At 40.8% G+C, this 17217-nt stretch overlaps 1 protein-coding gene across 1 annotated transcript in view; it reads left to right on the top strand.

The window, feature by feature from the left end:
- LOC120854130 (craniofacial development protein 2-like) overlaps nucleotides 1–16678 on the top strand; it is a 111499-nt gene extending 94821 nt beyond the window's left edge. The window contains exon 4 of the mRNA XM_040227926.1: nucleotides 16544–16678. Within this exon, the coding sequence (XP_040083860.1) occupies nucleotides 16544–16568 (25 nt within the window). The 3' untranslated portion in view covers nucleotides 16569–16678. The remainder of the gene's footprint in view (nucleotides 1–16543) is intronic.
- Nucleotides 16679–17217: the final 539 nt, after the last annotated feature.

Below are 17217 nucleotides of genomic sequence, written 5' to 3'. Positions count from 1 at the left end.
ATCTATATCCCATTCTTTGGAAAGAAAGCTTGTCTTGCTAGACAGAATGGTGGTAAAGACAACCATGAATTATTGAGCCATTATTTTGTCAAATTTTGTGAATCGGTGAAACAACCTGTACTTATTCAAAATGTGTTTTATCATTCAATGAAGAAAATATATCTGCCCATATCTAAAAAAAATCATTTTCAGTTTTTCAGTTTAAACTTAACATGCAGATAATCTGTCCATGCAAAACGTCTCTCCCACTTTTTCTCAGCTTGTGTCACTGAGTCCATGGATCAAAGAACAGACTGGATTAAAGTTAAAACACACAAACACTGAGGAATTCCGTTAATATGCACTGATAGTGCCAAAGTAATCACAAGAAGAACTGCTGAGACGTCAGTAGGAATCAAGGCAAGGGCACAGATTTATGTTAGCAGTGATTGTATTTTCATCATTACACCCTTGCATTAAAAAAAAAAAGTCAGTTTAACTTGAAGAATGTCATCAGTGAAACTGTAGAAGTTATTAATTTTATTAAACCTCAACTCTTGATTATATACCTTTTTAATATTCAGTGTGGCAAAATGAAATATCTTCATAAAGATCTGGGGCTGCATATCCTGAAGGATGTATATCTTAGGCGACTATCTGAGTTATTAGCTAAACTAGCCACCTTCCTTATGAAATGCCATTTTTACCTGAAAGAATAACTGTCAGACAATCTGTGGCTAGTGAGACCTGGGTATCTGACAGACGGTTTCTTGAAAATTAGCAAAATGGATTTGGTACTTTAATGTAAACAATGAGCAGTATTTATTGCTAGTGATAAAATTCTAGCTTTCAAACTTTTCAGAAATAGAACTTTGAAAAACTTGCATCCATGTCCATGAATTCAGTAGCTTTCCATCAGCAGCTTTCCTGATGAAGCTGGTGGTGGCTGTTACTTTTTAAATATTGTGTAATGAATTGGGTCAACATTTGGGAGACCTGCCTAATTCAGAAAACCAGTATTTTCCGGGTATTGGAATGCATGATGATACAAAATCTTTCCAAATGCGAGATAAACCAATGAATTTTAATGTCACAGAGTACAAAAAAAGGCATTGATGTGATTTCAGATTCTATACTGCAGCTAACCTTTTAAGAAAGTACCAATTGTCAAATTTTAGTGTAGTATCAAAGAAGAATATCCAAAATCATCTGAAAAGGCTATTATAACAGCCCTCTCTTTTTCAACTCTGTATCTTTATAAGCCCAGATAATCTTCATATCCTTCAACCAAAGCCATCACAACTTATTTAGCACACAAACATATGTAAAATCTGCAGTGTTGTACTATGCCATGTACTAAAGAGATCTGAAAAATTAACTCTCTCTCTCTCCCTCTCTCTTGTGGTTTTGGAAAAGATGTTTATTTTTCAGAAAATGTTATATTAACATGATATGGAATTGTTATTTCTATGTGAATTGGTAAATATTCATAGATCTAACCCACATAACTAAAAACTCCTTGAAGTCCTCAACAATTTTTAAGCATGTAAAGAGATCCTGAGGCCAGAAAGTTTGGGAATTACAATATAATGCAAGATAGGTAACATAACCCTAACCCAGAAAGTCAGGGCATACTTGGGTCAGTGAAGAGGCTCTAATAAAATTATATTTCATTATCAGTGGGCAACCTTTCTCAGATAAATACATTTAAATAATATGTTGTTGACTCATTGGTAACAGAGCAGATAATCAATTTACCCAGAAACTAGCAGGCAAGTAATTGTCTAAATATATTCTTGTTCTGACCATCCCTTTATTTTTATCACCCTCTTGGGGAAAATCAAATTGAAAATATAATAAGGTCAAAACTCCTACTGTCCATGCCCAGCCTCCCATGCCAGGTCTGCCAGTGAGAATTTCATACTAGGCCTCAGGATATGAGTGGGATGTATTTCAATTAAAGAATAGTTGTTGACTTCTCTAGAAAAAAAAAAAAAAGCAGTGGGATCAATGGATATTTAGCTACAGTAACAAATGGGATTCAGCTGGGGCCTGATGGGTCTAACTGGGTATCAAGGTCTTTACATATTTTCAACAGACTGAAACTCCAAATCTTGTCCACTGATATTGGTGTGCAGCTGCCTACACAGATTTATTCCTTCTCAGCTTTGATTTGTCACTGTCAGTGGTCCTCTGGTCAATGTGTAAGTCCAGCCTTCAAAACCAAAGACAGTCATACAAGGATGGCTGTTGTTGTTCAGTCCCTAAGTTGTGTCCAACTCTTTGCAATCTTATGGACTACAGCATGCCAGGCTACCCTGTCCTTCAGTATCTCCCGGAATTTGCTCAGATTCATGTCCATTGAGTCAGTGATGCTATCTAACCATTTCATCCTATGCTGTCCTCCTCTCCTTTTGCTTTCAATCTTTTCTAGCATCAGAGTCTTTTCCAGTGAGTCAGCTATTCACATCAGGTGGCCAAAGTATTAGAGCTTCAGCTTCAGCCAATCCTTCCAATGAATATTCAGGGCTGATTTCCTTTAGGATTGACTGGTTTGATCTCCTTGCAGTCCAAGGGACTCTCAAGAGTCTTCTCCAGCACCACAGTTAAAAAGCATCAATTCTTTGGTGCTCAGCCTACTTTATGGTCCAACTCTCTGTACATGTACTCATCTGTACATGACTACTGGAAAAACCATAGCTTTGACTATATGGCTGCAGTCACTGTCTGCAGCAATTTTGGAGCCCAAGAAAATAAAATCTGCCACTGCTTCTACTTTTTACCCATCTGTCTGCCATGAAGTGATGGGACCAGATGCCCTGATCTTAGTTTTTTGAAAGTTGAGTTATAAGCCAGCTTTTTCACTCTCCTCTTTCACCTTCATCAAAAGGCTCTTTAGTTCCTTTTCACTTTTTGCCATCAGAGTGATATCATTTGCATATCTGAGGTTGTTGATATTCCTCCTGGCAACCTTGATTCCAGATGGTGACTTATTCAGCCTGGCATTTTGCATAATATACTCTGTATAGAAGTTAAATAAGCAGGGTGACAATACACAACCTTGTTGTACTCCTTTTGCAACAATGGCAGGCCCAATGAAACCAAAGTCAGCATCATGTCAAGGTTTAGACACTCCTGTTCACAAGCAGTCTTCATTTGATCATTTTTCTTTCCTGTGTTTGTTGAGAAATTAATATCAAATATTGGCTGACAAATCTAGTCATTGCAGATAATACCCCTCTAATATCAGAAAGTGAAGAGGAACTAAAGAGCCTGAGTCCTGTATAAAGTACAGTAGTACAGTATCTTTATATTAAGCCCAGAATGTCTGGAAGCAAGCAAAAAGCAGCAGTGATGAGGAAAATGCACTGGCTCAGAGAAAGGACGGTGAGAGACAATAGGAAGAAGTAACTGAAGAACCAAAGAGATTCATGATGCAAGGAAATGGCAAGGGGATTTTCTTTATTTGAGGAGGCACAGGACACAAACATAGAACAGTACACAAAGGTTGCAGCAGCCATTCAGAATGCAACCCAGTGCTACCATGTCATCTGTGATGAGAAAAAAGGAGCTACTGCCTGGACATCAAGAGGCTAGGTAGAACTGAATCCAACAAGGAGCCAGAACCTGTGCTGTCAATGTCAGGCATGAGTGAAATTGCAGCTTGCCCTCTGTCTCCTATTACTGATAATCCTTCGGCTCTCCCATCTCCCACCTCCTCTCCCTCCTCCAGTCAGTAACTCTTCTTGCCGATCCACTCGATGCCAGTGGTTAAGAATCTGCCCTCCAATGGAGGGGACACAGGTTCGATCCCTGGTCCGGGATGATTCCATACACCTTGGCTTATCTAAACCCATGTGCCACAACTACTGAACCCGTGCGCCTAGAGCCTGTGCTTTGCAACAAGAGAAACCACCACAATGAGAAAACAACTAGAGAGCAGCCCCCGCTCGCCACAACTAAAGAAAGCTAGTGCACAGCAGTGAAGACCCAAGGCAGACAGAAATAAAGAAACAAATAAGCAAAATTTAGTAATACTTTATTACTAAAAAAATGCTAACCATCATCTGACAATGCCGGGTTGACAGAATCTTCCATTTGTTAAAAGCACAGTATCTGCCAAGTACAGTAAAGTGAAGTGCAATAATGAGAGAAGCCTTGGTCACTTACAAATGAAACAGTCCTAATAATTTATATCTTAGTTCTTTTTTCTATAAATTTGATTAAAATTCCTGGTCAAAACAAATGGGAGTCCATTTTACTTATGATGATAATAATAGCTGATGTTTCTTGAGCCTCTTCTGTGTGCCAGTCACTGTTCTAAGAGCATCGTGTACACGCACTCATTTAATCCTCACAGGAACCTACAAAGGGCTACATCTTCATTTTGCAGATGAAGAAATTGAGACACTTGGTGAGCCCCATTTCCATCAACCCCGTGTTCAACACACTTTCTGCTCGTAGGTTAGGAAAAACCTATGATGACCTTGCCTTCTATTTGAGAAGTCACCAATTAAGTGAGTTATTGTACTTGTAAGGTCCAAAGTTTATTTCTGTTTCCAGAAGTGTCTCACGGAAACCTTGGAAGGATAAGACAGAATGATGGCAGCTGCAATGCAAGATCCCAAAGGAAAAGTCAGTGGCAGGCTGCTTCCGCATGAGGAGGTCTCTTTGTGCAGAAGGAGGGTTAGAAGGATTCTTTTCTCTCTGCAAGATTAACTGAATAATCAAGGGTAGCATACCACTCTCAGAAATATGGACTCCCTCAGAAAGAAGATGGATCAGGAAATAGTGGCGTGTTACCATAGCAGAGGAGATGGGGAGTTGGCTCTTGTGCTATCTCCTGGCAACCGTGTGACAAGGAGCTGCACTAGGCGTTGAAATACAGGAGAGAAAGCTCCCACTCGGGAATGATCTGAAAGAGAACTTTAATCAAGCTTACCTTGGTGCCTCAAGAGAAGCTCAGATTTATTAATAGAAAATAAATATGTCAGGCTCCCCTAATGTATAACTCCGTGGATTTCCTGATGTGTCATGAAAGCAATGAAAGTTAACCTCATGGAAGAGCCTTCTGCTTTAGTTTTTGAAAAACATGCCAAAGAAAGATTAGCCCTTGTTTGCAATTGTCTTTGCTCAGGGGCCGAGTACTTGTGGAGGTGAGTACCTACTGGAACAGAGCTGCCAATGACCTTCTTCTCTCTAACCACTAAATCTTTTAGGTATTCCCAAGCTACTGTATCTTTGCTTACTTCATTCCTTTAAAAAAAAAAGTGTCCTATTTATTTTTTAAAAGGTTAGACTTTATTTTATTTTTTTGGTGTGCCATGTGGCTTGTGGGATTGTAGTTCCCTTACCAGGTAGATATTGATCCCGAGCCCTTGGCATTGAGAGCTCAGAGTCCTAATCACTGGACTATCAGAGAATTCCACTACTTTATTCTTTTTAATTGCTGTCTGGAATTTTGTAAAAATGGATGTTCTATAGTTTAGTTTGTTGTTGTTCAGTCGCTAAGTCGTGCCTGACTCTTCGTGACCCCATGAACTGCAGCATTCCAGGCTGCAGTTTAGCTTACCGTTGTCTAATTCATGGACACTTAGGCTGTTTCCAGAGTTTTTTTAATAACAAGCATGGCTCTCCTCACCATCAGGTTAATGCTACTTGTGCAAATAAGTTTGCTGAGTTGAGGAGTGTGCACATTTAAAATATTATAGAAACTTCCTGGAATACCCTGGCAGCACAGTGGTTAGGATTTCACACTTCTACTGCAGGGGGCACAGGTTTATTTCCTGGTCAGGTAATTAAGATCCTATAAGCCAAGTGGCATGGCTAAAATATATATATATTTATTATAGCAACTTCCAAATTTCCCCTCAAAACACTATAGGTTTTACACTTTTGTTAACGGCTCCCTATGAGCATCCTGCCCTCTTCCTTCTCAGCGCCTTTGTACATGTTCTTCCCTCTAATTGGGATGCTTGCCTCTTACTTGTCTTTCAGGGCTTATCTTAAGCTTTACTTTTGGGGAGCCTCCCCTCACTCCCTGTCCAGGTCATGGTCTTGTGTCCTAAGCGGTCAGAACATCAAGCTCTTTTCCTTCAGAGCATTTAGTATGTGTACATTAAAAATTGTTGTTGGCAATATGATATCTGCCTCCTTGAAACCCAGCTTCTACACCTGGAAGTTCTCAGTTCACATGCTGCTGAAACCTAGCTTGAAGGATTTGAGCATAACCTCGCTACCACACAATTGCCTGGAGAATTCCCATGGACAGAGGAACCTGGTGGGCTATAATCCATGGGGATGAGAAGAGTTGGAAATGACTGAGTGACTAACACTTCATACACTTGCTGTTTAAAATGACTCCCGAGCATAATGTTGAAGTGCTGTCTTTTCCTAAACTCAAAACCACCTAGTTAGTCATGCAGTCCTGTTCTGCTCTTTGTGACCCCATGGACTGTAGCCAGCCAGGCTCCTCTGTCTATGGGAGTTTTCAGGCAAGAGTACTGGAGTGGGTTGCCATTTCTTTCTCCAGGGGATCTTCTGGACTCAGGGATCGAACCTGGGTCTCCCACGCTGCAGGCAGACTCTTTACCACCTGAGCTACCAGGGAAGACACCTTACTTAATGTATATTTTTGACTCATTAACATTGAACTCATGGCCAGCAGCACTAAACTTATGCCTGAATGAAGCTAATCTAACAGATATATTTTCTCCATAAGACACATCACAGCCATTTTGAGTTTAGGAAAAGACAGCACTTCAACATTATGCTCGGGAGTCATTTTAAACAGCAAGTGTATGAAGTGTTAGTCACTCAGTCATTTCCAACTCTTCACAACCCCATGGATTATAGCCCACCAGGTTCCTTGGTCCATGGGAATTCTCCAGGCAAGAATAGTGGAGTGGGTTGCCATGCCGTCCTCCACTGTATCTTCCCAACCCAGGAATCGAACCTGGGTCTTCTGCATTGCAGGCAGGTTCTTTACCATCTGAGCCACCAGGGAAGCCCCCTTGAATAGCAAAATCACCAACAAAAAGCTCAAAATTTTGAAAAGTGTGGCACTAAATAGCCTGTGCAAATAATGCTGTTTACAGTGTGAGAGCTGAAACAAGAAGGCAGAATATCAGATTATTTAATCTCAGCTAAGTGCCCAGAGACTCAAATTTCTCACTACTCTGCATTTATGTACAAATTACTATAAAAGTGCTGCATGTACAGTCAGTCCTCTGTATCTGCAGGTTCAACCAACAGTCATTGAAAAATACCAAAAAAAAAAAAAATTCCAGAAAGTTCCAAAAAGCAAAAGTTCAATTTGCTTGCAATGACAACTATTTATATAGCATTTTCATTGTATTAGGTATTATAGGTAATCTAGAGATGGTGTAAAGTATACAGAAAGATGTGTGTGGGTTCTATTTAAACACTACATCATTTTATAAAAGGATTTGAGCATCCATAGAATTTGGTGTCTGGCGGGGTATCTTTGAACTAATCCCCTGTGACTACTATCTTCCCTCGTGGCTCAAACGGTAAAGAATCTGCCTGCAGTGCAAGAGACCCAGGTTCGATCCCTGGGTTGGGAAAATCCCCTGGAGAAGGGAATAGCAACCCACTCCCCTATTCTTTGGAGAAGGCAATGGCAACCCACTCCAGTATTCTTGCCTGGCAAATCCCATGGACGGAGGAGCCTGGTAGGCTCCAGTCCATGGTGTCACTAGGAGTCGGACACAACTGAGCGACTTCACTTTCACTTTTTACTTTCATGCATTGGAGAAGGAAATGGCAACCCACTCCAATATTCTTGCCTGGAGAATCCCAGGGACGGGGGAGCCTGGTGGGCTGCTGTCTATGGGGTCTCAGAGAGTCAGACATGATGGAAGCGACTTAGCAGCAGTAGCAACCACTATTCTTGCCTGGTGAATCCTGTGGACAGAGGCACCTGGTGGGCTACAGTCAATGGGGTCGCAAAGAGTCAGACACGGCTGAGTGACAAACACTCACTTTTTCACCTGTGACTACTGAAGGAACCCTTTATTGCTTTAGGGGTTACAAATACATACACATTTTAGTGAATAGACAAATTTGCAAATTCAGAATCCTCCAATAGTGAGGATCAACTGTATTTTGTTTGACTAGGATGGTGACACCGAGAAACGAACACTGAGCTGAAATGACTGGGATTACAGGATGTCCCTACTTCCAAATGTTGACTGGAAGCTGACTGCTTCACACTTATGAGAATCTGGAACTCCTGGCGTGGTTTACCTCTTCCATCAAGGGCAGGTCTGAGAAACCATCCTCTGTGTGCTATTTATCCCAGTGAAGTGGGATGAATGAGTGTCAGGGGCAGGCTTGGACAGAAGGAAATCACAGGAAACAGAGACTTGTCTGATGGAGGGGAGGGCAGAGATATTCTAGCGTCTATCCAGGTGGGGGTCAGGATTGTGGACCCCCAGTTTCCAGTGCCTTGGGTTTCTCAAGGAGTGCACAGGGCATCACGGGAGGTACTGCTCACTTCCTCCAGCCCAGCCTCTCCTCTGCAGGCCATTGTGTTGGGCCTGGGCCAGTCCACAGCCTTGTTCTGCCCTAAGGACATTTCTCTGCAATTTCAGATGGGTGGTCTCTCCTTGGGCCAGAACTGGGAGAGAGGAAAAAAAAAAAAAGGAAAACAAAGAACTTCACTAGTGGTCCAGTGGTTAAAACTCCATGCTTCCAATGCAGGGGACGCAGGTTGGATCCCTGGTCTCACGGAACTAATATCCTACATACAGTGGGGTGTAGCCAAAAGAAAAAGAACTGGGAGAAAGTGGTAAATAGACAAGGTCCCAGCATCTATTCCCAGCATGTGAGGAGTGAGTTTTCCAAGGACCTGAAATCTATCCATTAAGCGCACAAATTAGAATTTCTAGGCATCTGGGTGGAAATTTTTTGGATAAACATTTTGTTTCACTGCCAGGTAAAATGATAGTATTAAACATAAAATAGTTTGTGGCATCACCGTTACTACACTACAATTTTTCACTGAAGTGACTTCCTTAGGGCTCAAAGACTTCTATATGGAACACCAACAGCTGTCTTCCTTTTGTTTATCGTTTGTTGGATTTTGACCATTTAGCTGGCCAGTAATTACTCTGCTCCTATCAGCATTCTCATCAAATCCAGAAAACTGTCAGGTTCAGACTTAGCAGGGTAGATCTGAGCTGTTAAGCCAGCAAATATAGTCTGGAAACCCCAGAGTAGATGCTGCAGCGAGTCTGCTTGCTGACTCTGAGTTCCAGAGAGTTCTACAGAATTATTGCTGTAGTGGGTTCTCTTGTCCTGGTCTTGTGTCTTGGTCAAGATTTTCAACTCTGAAACAAAGACCTATTACTTCTGCAGTTTTTCCCAGGCCTGGCCTCCTAGTGGCAAACTCGCTTGCTTTTGCCGTGCTGTGGTCTTGTAAACTGATCATCAACCTCCACACCCACTCTGTGACCACTTTTTATTTTTTAATTTAAGTGGTTACATAGTATTGAATTTTAAAACAACATTTATATATCGATTTATTTATGGCTGCTTTGGGTCTTACTGTGCAGGCTTCTCTCTAGTTGTGACACACAGGCTTAGTTGCCCCAAGGCAGTTGGAATCTTAGCTTCCTGACCAGGGATCAAATCCATGTCCTCTGGCATTGGAAGGTGGATTCTTAACCACTGGATCACAAGGGAAGTCCCCATGGCCCCTCTTTTCTTTACTGCTTCCTTGCTTTCTGGTCCAGCTGTTGAGGTTGGTGCTGTTGGCCAGAGATGGGACATTACCATATGCAGCTGATCAGCTGTATCCTAGAATTAGGTTGTTTGCTCAGAGATGGGTTGATAGGAAATCTCAGTGGGTGGAAAATTTCAGGCTTGGCAAAGTTTTCCCCTGAGGGGCTAGAGAAAGAAAGTAGCAGAAGAGTAATTTCAGAATGCCTGCACTATCTTAAGGACTTTCTAGAACTCCTAATGAGAGGCTACTTCTAGAAAAGTAAAATTTCTAGCCATTCCACAGTCAGTATAACAAAGACAAAGTTTTTTGTTTTGTTTCATTTTTGTCTGGACTGAGCAAATATTGAGATTTTACCAAGCATCAGCTTCCGGTCACAAGCAAACTCCAAATGGGAAAGAAGTTTCCTCCCTACCTCTGGGGATGGCATAGGTGCCCGACACCCCCTCCCCAACCCCAGCACCCCCTTCCCCACTGCATCACCCAGACCAGAAGCCAGGGATGTATGACAGAATGTCCTTTTCCCTCCTGCCCCACAACAAATCTGTCATGAATTCCCATCGTGACGCTCCATCCCACCAGTGTCATTAATGTGTGTCAGTCCTCACCAACTGCTTCATTCCAGGTTCTGGTTTCTGAGGTTCCACCTGCCACAGCATCACCTGAGAGAACTTCCCAAAAGGTCAGTAGCGTTCTGTGCCCCCTCTGTTGTTGTTCAGCCACTAAGTTGTGTCCAACTGTTTGTGACCTCACGGACTGCAGCATGCCAGGCTCCTCTGTCCTCCACTGTCTTCCAGAATTTGCTCAAATTCATGTCCGTTGAATCGATGATGCCATCCAACATCTCATCCTCTCTCGTCCCCTTCTCTTCCTGCCCTCAATCTTTCCCAGCATCAGGGTCTTTTCCAGTGAGACATCGCTTCACATCAGGTGGCTGAAATATTGGAGCTTCAGGTTTGGCATCAGTCCTTCCAGTGAATATTCGGGGTTGATTTCCTTTAGAATTAACTGATTTGATCTCCTTGCAGTCCAAGGGACTCTTAAGAGTCTTTTCCAGCACCACAGTTTGAAAGCATTCATTCTTGGGTACTCAGCTTTCTTTTGTAATCCAACTCCTATGCTCCTTTGCACATCACCAACAATTTCATCAGCATGGCAGGTGCAGCCTTTCTCTGCTTTGCTGACAAAGCATGTGTTTGTTGTCAGCTCAGGGGCTTTTCACCATACTCCCTAATTTGCCTGGTAGCTCCACCTAGAAGATGGACCCAGAAATGTGCTGAATCCCAGATGTCTACCTGATAACTCAGTAACCCCAGACAAGTTATTTAACATTTATGAGACTCACTTTTTCCATCTGTCAAATGGGGATAATTTTCAATACATCTAGCATCAAAACTCATCAGTTTAAACAGGCATTGGAATCAGGGGATGTGTGAAGAAGTGACTTACATTTTACACAACTTTAGATTGTTGGCCTCTCTAGTAAGAATGCATGCCTGTGTAATCATGTCCAGCTCTTTGTGAGCCTTTGGACTGTAGTCCACCAGGCTCCTCTGTCCATGGGATTTCCCAGGCAAGAATACTGGAGTGGTTTGCCATTTCCTTCTTTGGGGAATCTTCCCAACCCAGGGATCAAACCTGCATCTCCTGTGTCTCCTGCATTGTAGGCAGATTCTTTACTTGCTGAACCATGGGGGATATGCATTACTTTCACCAGAAAAAATATTCAAGGGATGAAAAAAATAGTCTGGTAGAATTTCTGTAGTGTCTGGTTTAAATCCAGCTTGCCCACTTATTCGCTGTGTGACTGTGGGTGAGTTACTTAACTTTTCTGTGCTTACTCTGCCAATTTGTAAAATAAGAGTAACTATAATACTTATCTTGCAGAGTTATTTATTGTAATCATTAAATGAATGACATACATTAATAGTAGAAACTATTTGGAATAGTGCTGGCACATTAAAAGTGCTGCACAGGGGAATCCCCTTGTGGTCTAATGGTTGGTACTCCACACTCCCAATACAGGGGGCCATGTTGGGGAACTAGATCCCACATGCTGCAACTAAAGATTCTGTGTGCTGCAATGAAAATCTCGCATGCTGCAGCTAGGACCTGGCACAACCAAAAAAAGAAAAAAAAAAAAAAGACCATGAGAAGTGCTGCCCAGGACTTTGCTGATATTAGGGATGGATGATGAGACAGTAAATGAACCATACCTGTCTGATGTCTTCTGCCCGCCCCACATATTTCCTAGGATTGCTGTGAGGATCCAGTGAGGTGATATACGAGTGACACCTGCTCGGTGTCGAGTGCTCAGTGCCTGCTAAATGTATACCAATTCTCCTCCCTCCTGCTTTCCTTGCATTTCATGCCTCAATCGGAAGACTTTTCCTTTTTAAAGGCTTTCCCGATATCGAGGCTGTCTGGGCCAATCCCACATGTTTCTATTTTAGGACACTTCTCACACGAACATGTCATTGTTGGTTTACTTCTGTGTTCTGCACCAGACCCTTAGAAATTTACAACAAAATTGTCTTAATTTACCCTTGCATTTCTAGTCCTTGGCCTAGAACCCGGCAAAGAGTAGGAGCTCAGTATACATTTGCTGTATTTTTTCATAAATAAGTATGATCTCTACCTTCATGTAGTTTATAATGCGTCTAGGGTGAAAAGAATACAAATATCTGAAAGGTCAATCCCATCAACAAATGTAAAGGTCTATTTTTGGAATATGATGGCACAAGGGGCAGTGAGGGTGGAGGAGAGCTCCAGCCCTGGGAAAGGGTCAGGAGATATGGGTGGAGTGTCCAGGTTGGTTGCTGAACATCATAGGAGACTCAGCAACAGGTACCTAACTTCTGTGAAAGGAGGTCCTGTAAGCTGGAGAAGATGACAAAAATGCCAGGCTCCAGGCAAGCCCTTGTGGCTCAGATGGTAAAGAGTCTGCCTGTAATGCTGGAGACCTGGGTTCTGATCCCTGGGTTGGGAGGATCCCCTGGAAAAGGGAATGGCTACCCACTCCACTATTTTGGCCTGGAGAATTCCATGGATGGAGAGCCTTGTGAGGTATAGACCATAGGGTCGGAAAGGGTCGGACATGACTGAGCACTTTCACTCTGAGTGGATGGGCAGAAATTAGGCTTGTGGGGAGGAGGCTGGAATATTTCAGGCAGGGTAATAGCTTGAGAAGAAATAGTTTAAAGGAAATGAAGAGACAGACAGGAAAGAATCACATATCATTATTGTCCACATAGAGGAATTAAAAGACTCATTGGCTTGTGAATACTGGCATTTCATTTCATCTATCAGTTTTGAAGGAAAGCAGGAAAAACATGACCTGGACTATGAAAGAAAAGCTGGGTGACAGAGGGGTCTGCTCAAATCTGGAGAAAACTGACTATAATTTCAGTGAAATTACATTTTAAAAAATAGCACACTCTTGCATTTAAAACAAAACAAAAGCAGTAGTATGGAGATAGTTAAGCTCATAACCAAAAGTTTTTATTGCTTTGAAGTTTAATTTAGTTGTTTAAATGACTTTTAATCTTCTAAATCCACAACTCAGTAAAAAGGTCTTAAAAAAAAAACCCTGGCAACTAGTTGTTTTGTATTTCACTTTGGAGAACCAGATGGGACATACAAATAACACTCTTTTTATTATTGCTTAACTGTATTTTCTAAATTTTTTTTCCCAATGTGGTATTACTTGAGGAACTTTAAAAGTTCTGAAATAAAAACAGACACAAGTTAGAATAACCTCTGAATTTTTTTGAGCCCATAATCTCCCATCTCTGGCTCATTTGCCATTTACAGAGCAGCAGCCCAAGAGACAGTGATAGAAAGGAAACATGCAGGTTCTTTCGTGTCTATTTATGTGTACTTTGCACCTTATCTACATTTTTGTGATGCTTAGACTTGAATAGTAATGGGCTAGCTGGAAACCATCTCTTCTTTGGTTAACCTTTGGCTATTGCCAGTGACTGAGTGACAGATCCTGCTGCTAACGGATGTTGTCCTCTAAGTGGAAAATCACTGGTCCACACACCATTGGGGGCAGCTACAGGCACAGCACAGTTTTCAAATCACTCTACCTGTAATGCAAGAGAGATGATCCTCCCCCGATCTACCCCTGTTTTAAGCTGTTTTGTCCAACCTGGCAATGGGGTAATGGTAGAAAGAATAATGGTTTCCCTAAAAGATGTCCATGTCCTAATCCCCAGAACCTGTAAGTTACTTACATAACAAAAGGGACTTTGCAGATATCATTAGATTAAGGATAGTGAGTTACCGTGGATTATCAAGGCAGACCCAGTGTAATCTCAAAAGTGTTTGTTAAAAGAGAGGCAGGAGTTTCAGTGTTGGCAGAGAGGGCAACTTGAAGATGGAAGGCAGAGAAAGAGAGAGTTTAAGATGCTATGCTGCAGGCTTTGAAGGTGGAGGAAGGGGCCATGAAAGCAGGCAATTTCTAAAACCGGGAAAAGGCAAGGAAGCATGTTCTTGCCTAGAATCTCCAGAAGGATCTCAGGCTTGGTGACACCTTGATTTTAGTCCAGTGGGAACCATCTTGTATTCCTGATCTTCAGAATTGTAAGATAGGAAGTTAGGGTTGTTTTAAGCTGCCAAGTTAGTGGTAATCTTTTATAGCAGGGATGGGTCACTGAAGTGCTGGTCTTGAGAAAAGGAAAGTTACTCATGGACAGGCACTAATCACCCAGGGATAGCGTGAACTGGAATCTTCAAAGTCATTACACTATGAACTGCATGTGAAAGAAGGAAAATATTACTCTTTCGGGCCCAACAGGTGGTCCGCCAAGGTGGCAACCTTACAAAAGCCCGTGATGATGAGCATTGTTACTTGGCAGATAAGAATATGTATTATGCTAGTAAGGGGGATTTTTTAAATTTAAGTTTCAGAAACACTATTTAAAAATGGAGTTGTAAATACATAACAAAGTAACATAAGTAATAAAGGTAACAAAAATAAATAGAGAATAATGTATCCATGCAAAATAAAAATAACATAGTAAAAGTCCAAATATTTGTAACTGAACAAAACTGTATAAACACTTAAACAATACCCTAAGTATGCTAATATTTTCCTAAATAGCTCCTTACCTTCTAGGTCCATGTTGATATAATCAGTACCCAAACATTAACAAAGAGGAAACAGTGGTGATTATTTTGTTCTACTTTTTCTTCGCATGGATTGACCCTGTTTTAATGTTTCATTTATTGGGGGAACTTTTTTGGAAAGAAATACCCCTTTTCATTAGACAGTAGATAGGCTACAGGTGTACTGTAGAAACATAAAATGTAGAAAAACAGAGAATGAAAATCATCTGTAACCCAACTCAGAAAACCACTATTTTAGCATTTTTCTTTCAACAAGTTTTGCAATTCTTAAGATTACAGAGTATACGTTTGAATCCTTTTATTTAATATATCATAAGCATTCCCCATGTCACTATAAATTCTCTAAAAATGTTGCTTTAATGATGATGCCATGCTCAACTACAATTTATATTCTAAAGTGACCTACCAGTGCTGTTATTGAGCATTTAAGATGTTTGGGTTTCCCAGTACAGTGAATAACAGTGCAGTGAATATTTCTATATAATAATCATTGTCTGAATTTTGGATTCTATGCTTAAGATAAATATTCAAAGATAGAATACTTGCTTTAGAGGCTGTGAATAATATCAAGGTCTATGAAATTTATTGAAAAATTATTTTTCCATTAGGTGTGTCCTAATTTCCTCTTATTAGTAGTTTATATTGGCTGAGAAATATGCATATTGTAATCTTGGATCAGTGGCTTTCAAATATATCTTATTGGTTCACTCTAAAAATAACCCACTATGTATCATAACCCAACACACACATACACACACACAGAAACAAAGATTTCTCTTTCAATGTAAGATGCCCTACCACTATGATGTTATGCTTTCTATTATCATCTTCCATTTTTTTAATGCTAGTTTTCAATTATAAGGTGATTTCAATGCCAGTGAATGAACCACGACCCAGTTTGAAAAAACTGCTTTAGATCATGGTGGTAGATCTAGCTGAGTGTAATTCATATTTGCATCTAGAAGGTTCATAGGACCTATGCCTTCTAAAAGTATCTCAGATCTCAAGTTTCCTGCCATTTCGAGAAACATGCTTATATGACGATGTGATCATAGCAGTAGATTAAAAACAATATTTGTATTAAACAGCTGATCACACTTTGGAAAACCTGAATTAGCTCTACCTCCAAGCCTAAATGTCATCTCCATTATAACATCCATTATAGATGTCTGTTAATTCACAGAATTCTCACAGGTACACACCTTGTGATTTCTATGCATTTAATAATGGAAGATGAAGTGGCAACAACAGGTCCTTAAAATTTTGAATTCTGTGAGATTTTGATGTAAGTTGCACCTTTGGTGCTATCAACACTTTTGTGTGTCTGTGAATTCTAGATAGGCTTTAAAAAAAGATTTCCTTCTCCCAGCTAACATCTGGGGAAGGCGAATGAGCAAGTAATGGGCGTTTAAAAATAGAGAAAAGGACATAGAAGAAAGTAACCATCTCTATTTTTACTTAGGTGTTAGATTAATTTTCTGGATTCAGGTCTAGAGAAATTCCTTCACACTTGTTGAATGCTACCACTGTGATGAAATTTTTAAAAAGTCTACCAGCAAATATATCTAAAATTTACTGTAGGCCATTCAGCTCTAGATTTTATGAGTGATTTAAATGCCAAACATTTCATGAGACGTACTGTATTTGTGATTACTATTCTTTCTCTCTCTCTTTTTTTTTTTTCAGGCAGCAAGTCAATGGAGAGCCCTAGAAGAAATGCAACAATGATGAAACAGTTGAATGTCAAAGATGGTGAAAAAGTGCCTCAAAAATTACATTACTTTTTATTCACTTTTCCTTTAAAAAATTCAAAGCACTTCACAGACTTTTGTCCTCATTAATTTTCACAGTCCTTTAGTATCACAAACAGACAAAACAATTCTTTTTTTAATTTAAATTTGGCCACACCGTGTGGCATGTGGGATCTTAGTTCCCTGACCAGGGATTGAACCCACAATCCCTGCATTGGAAGCGTGGAGTCTTAAACACTGGACCACTAGGGAAGTCCCTGGACAAAACAATCTTCTATCCACTGACTAGACAGATTTAGAGAGAAAGAAGGGCTATGGCCAAAGGACCTGTCCAGATTTGGAATTCTGGATGAAAAGCTGACATTTGTTATTCTAAGTCACCATCTCACATGTGACCCTGCCTTCAATTACCAGTCCCTCAAGAGTCTGACATTCTGAGACCAGAGTTGCATGAGGGATCTTAGCTACCCAATCAGGGTTCAAACCTGTGTCTCCTGCATTGAGAGGGCAGAGTCTTAACCACTGGATCACCAAGAAAGTCCTCAGAGTTTGTTTGTTAAACACTAAAAGAGCATTACACATATGCCAGGAACTGTTCTAAGTGCTTTC

The sequence above is a fragment of the Oryx dammah genome, unplaced genomic scaffold (genome assembly GCF_014754425.2).
Source record: "Oryx dammah isolate SB20612 unplaced genomic scaffold, SCBI_Odam_1.1 HiC_scaffold_27, whole genome shotgun sequence".
Taxonomy (NCBI): Eukaryota; Metazoa; Chordata; class Mammalia; order Artiodactyla; family Bovidae; genus Oryx; species Oryx dammah.
The sequence above is the reverse complement of the archived record's forward strand: the minus strand, read 5'-3'. Positions and strand labels throughout refer to the sequence as shown.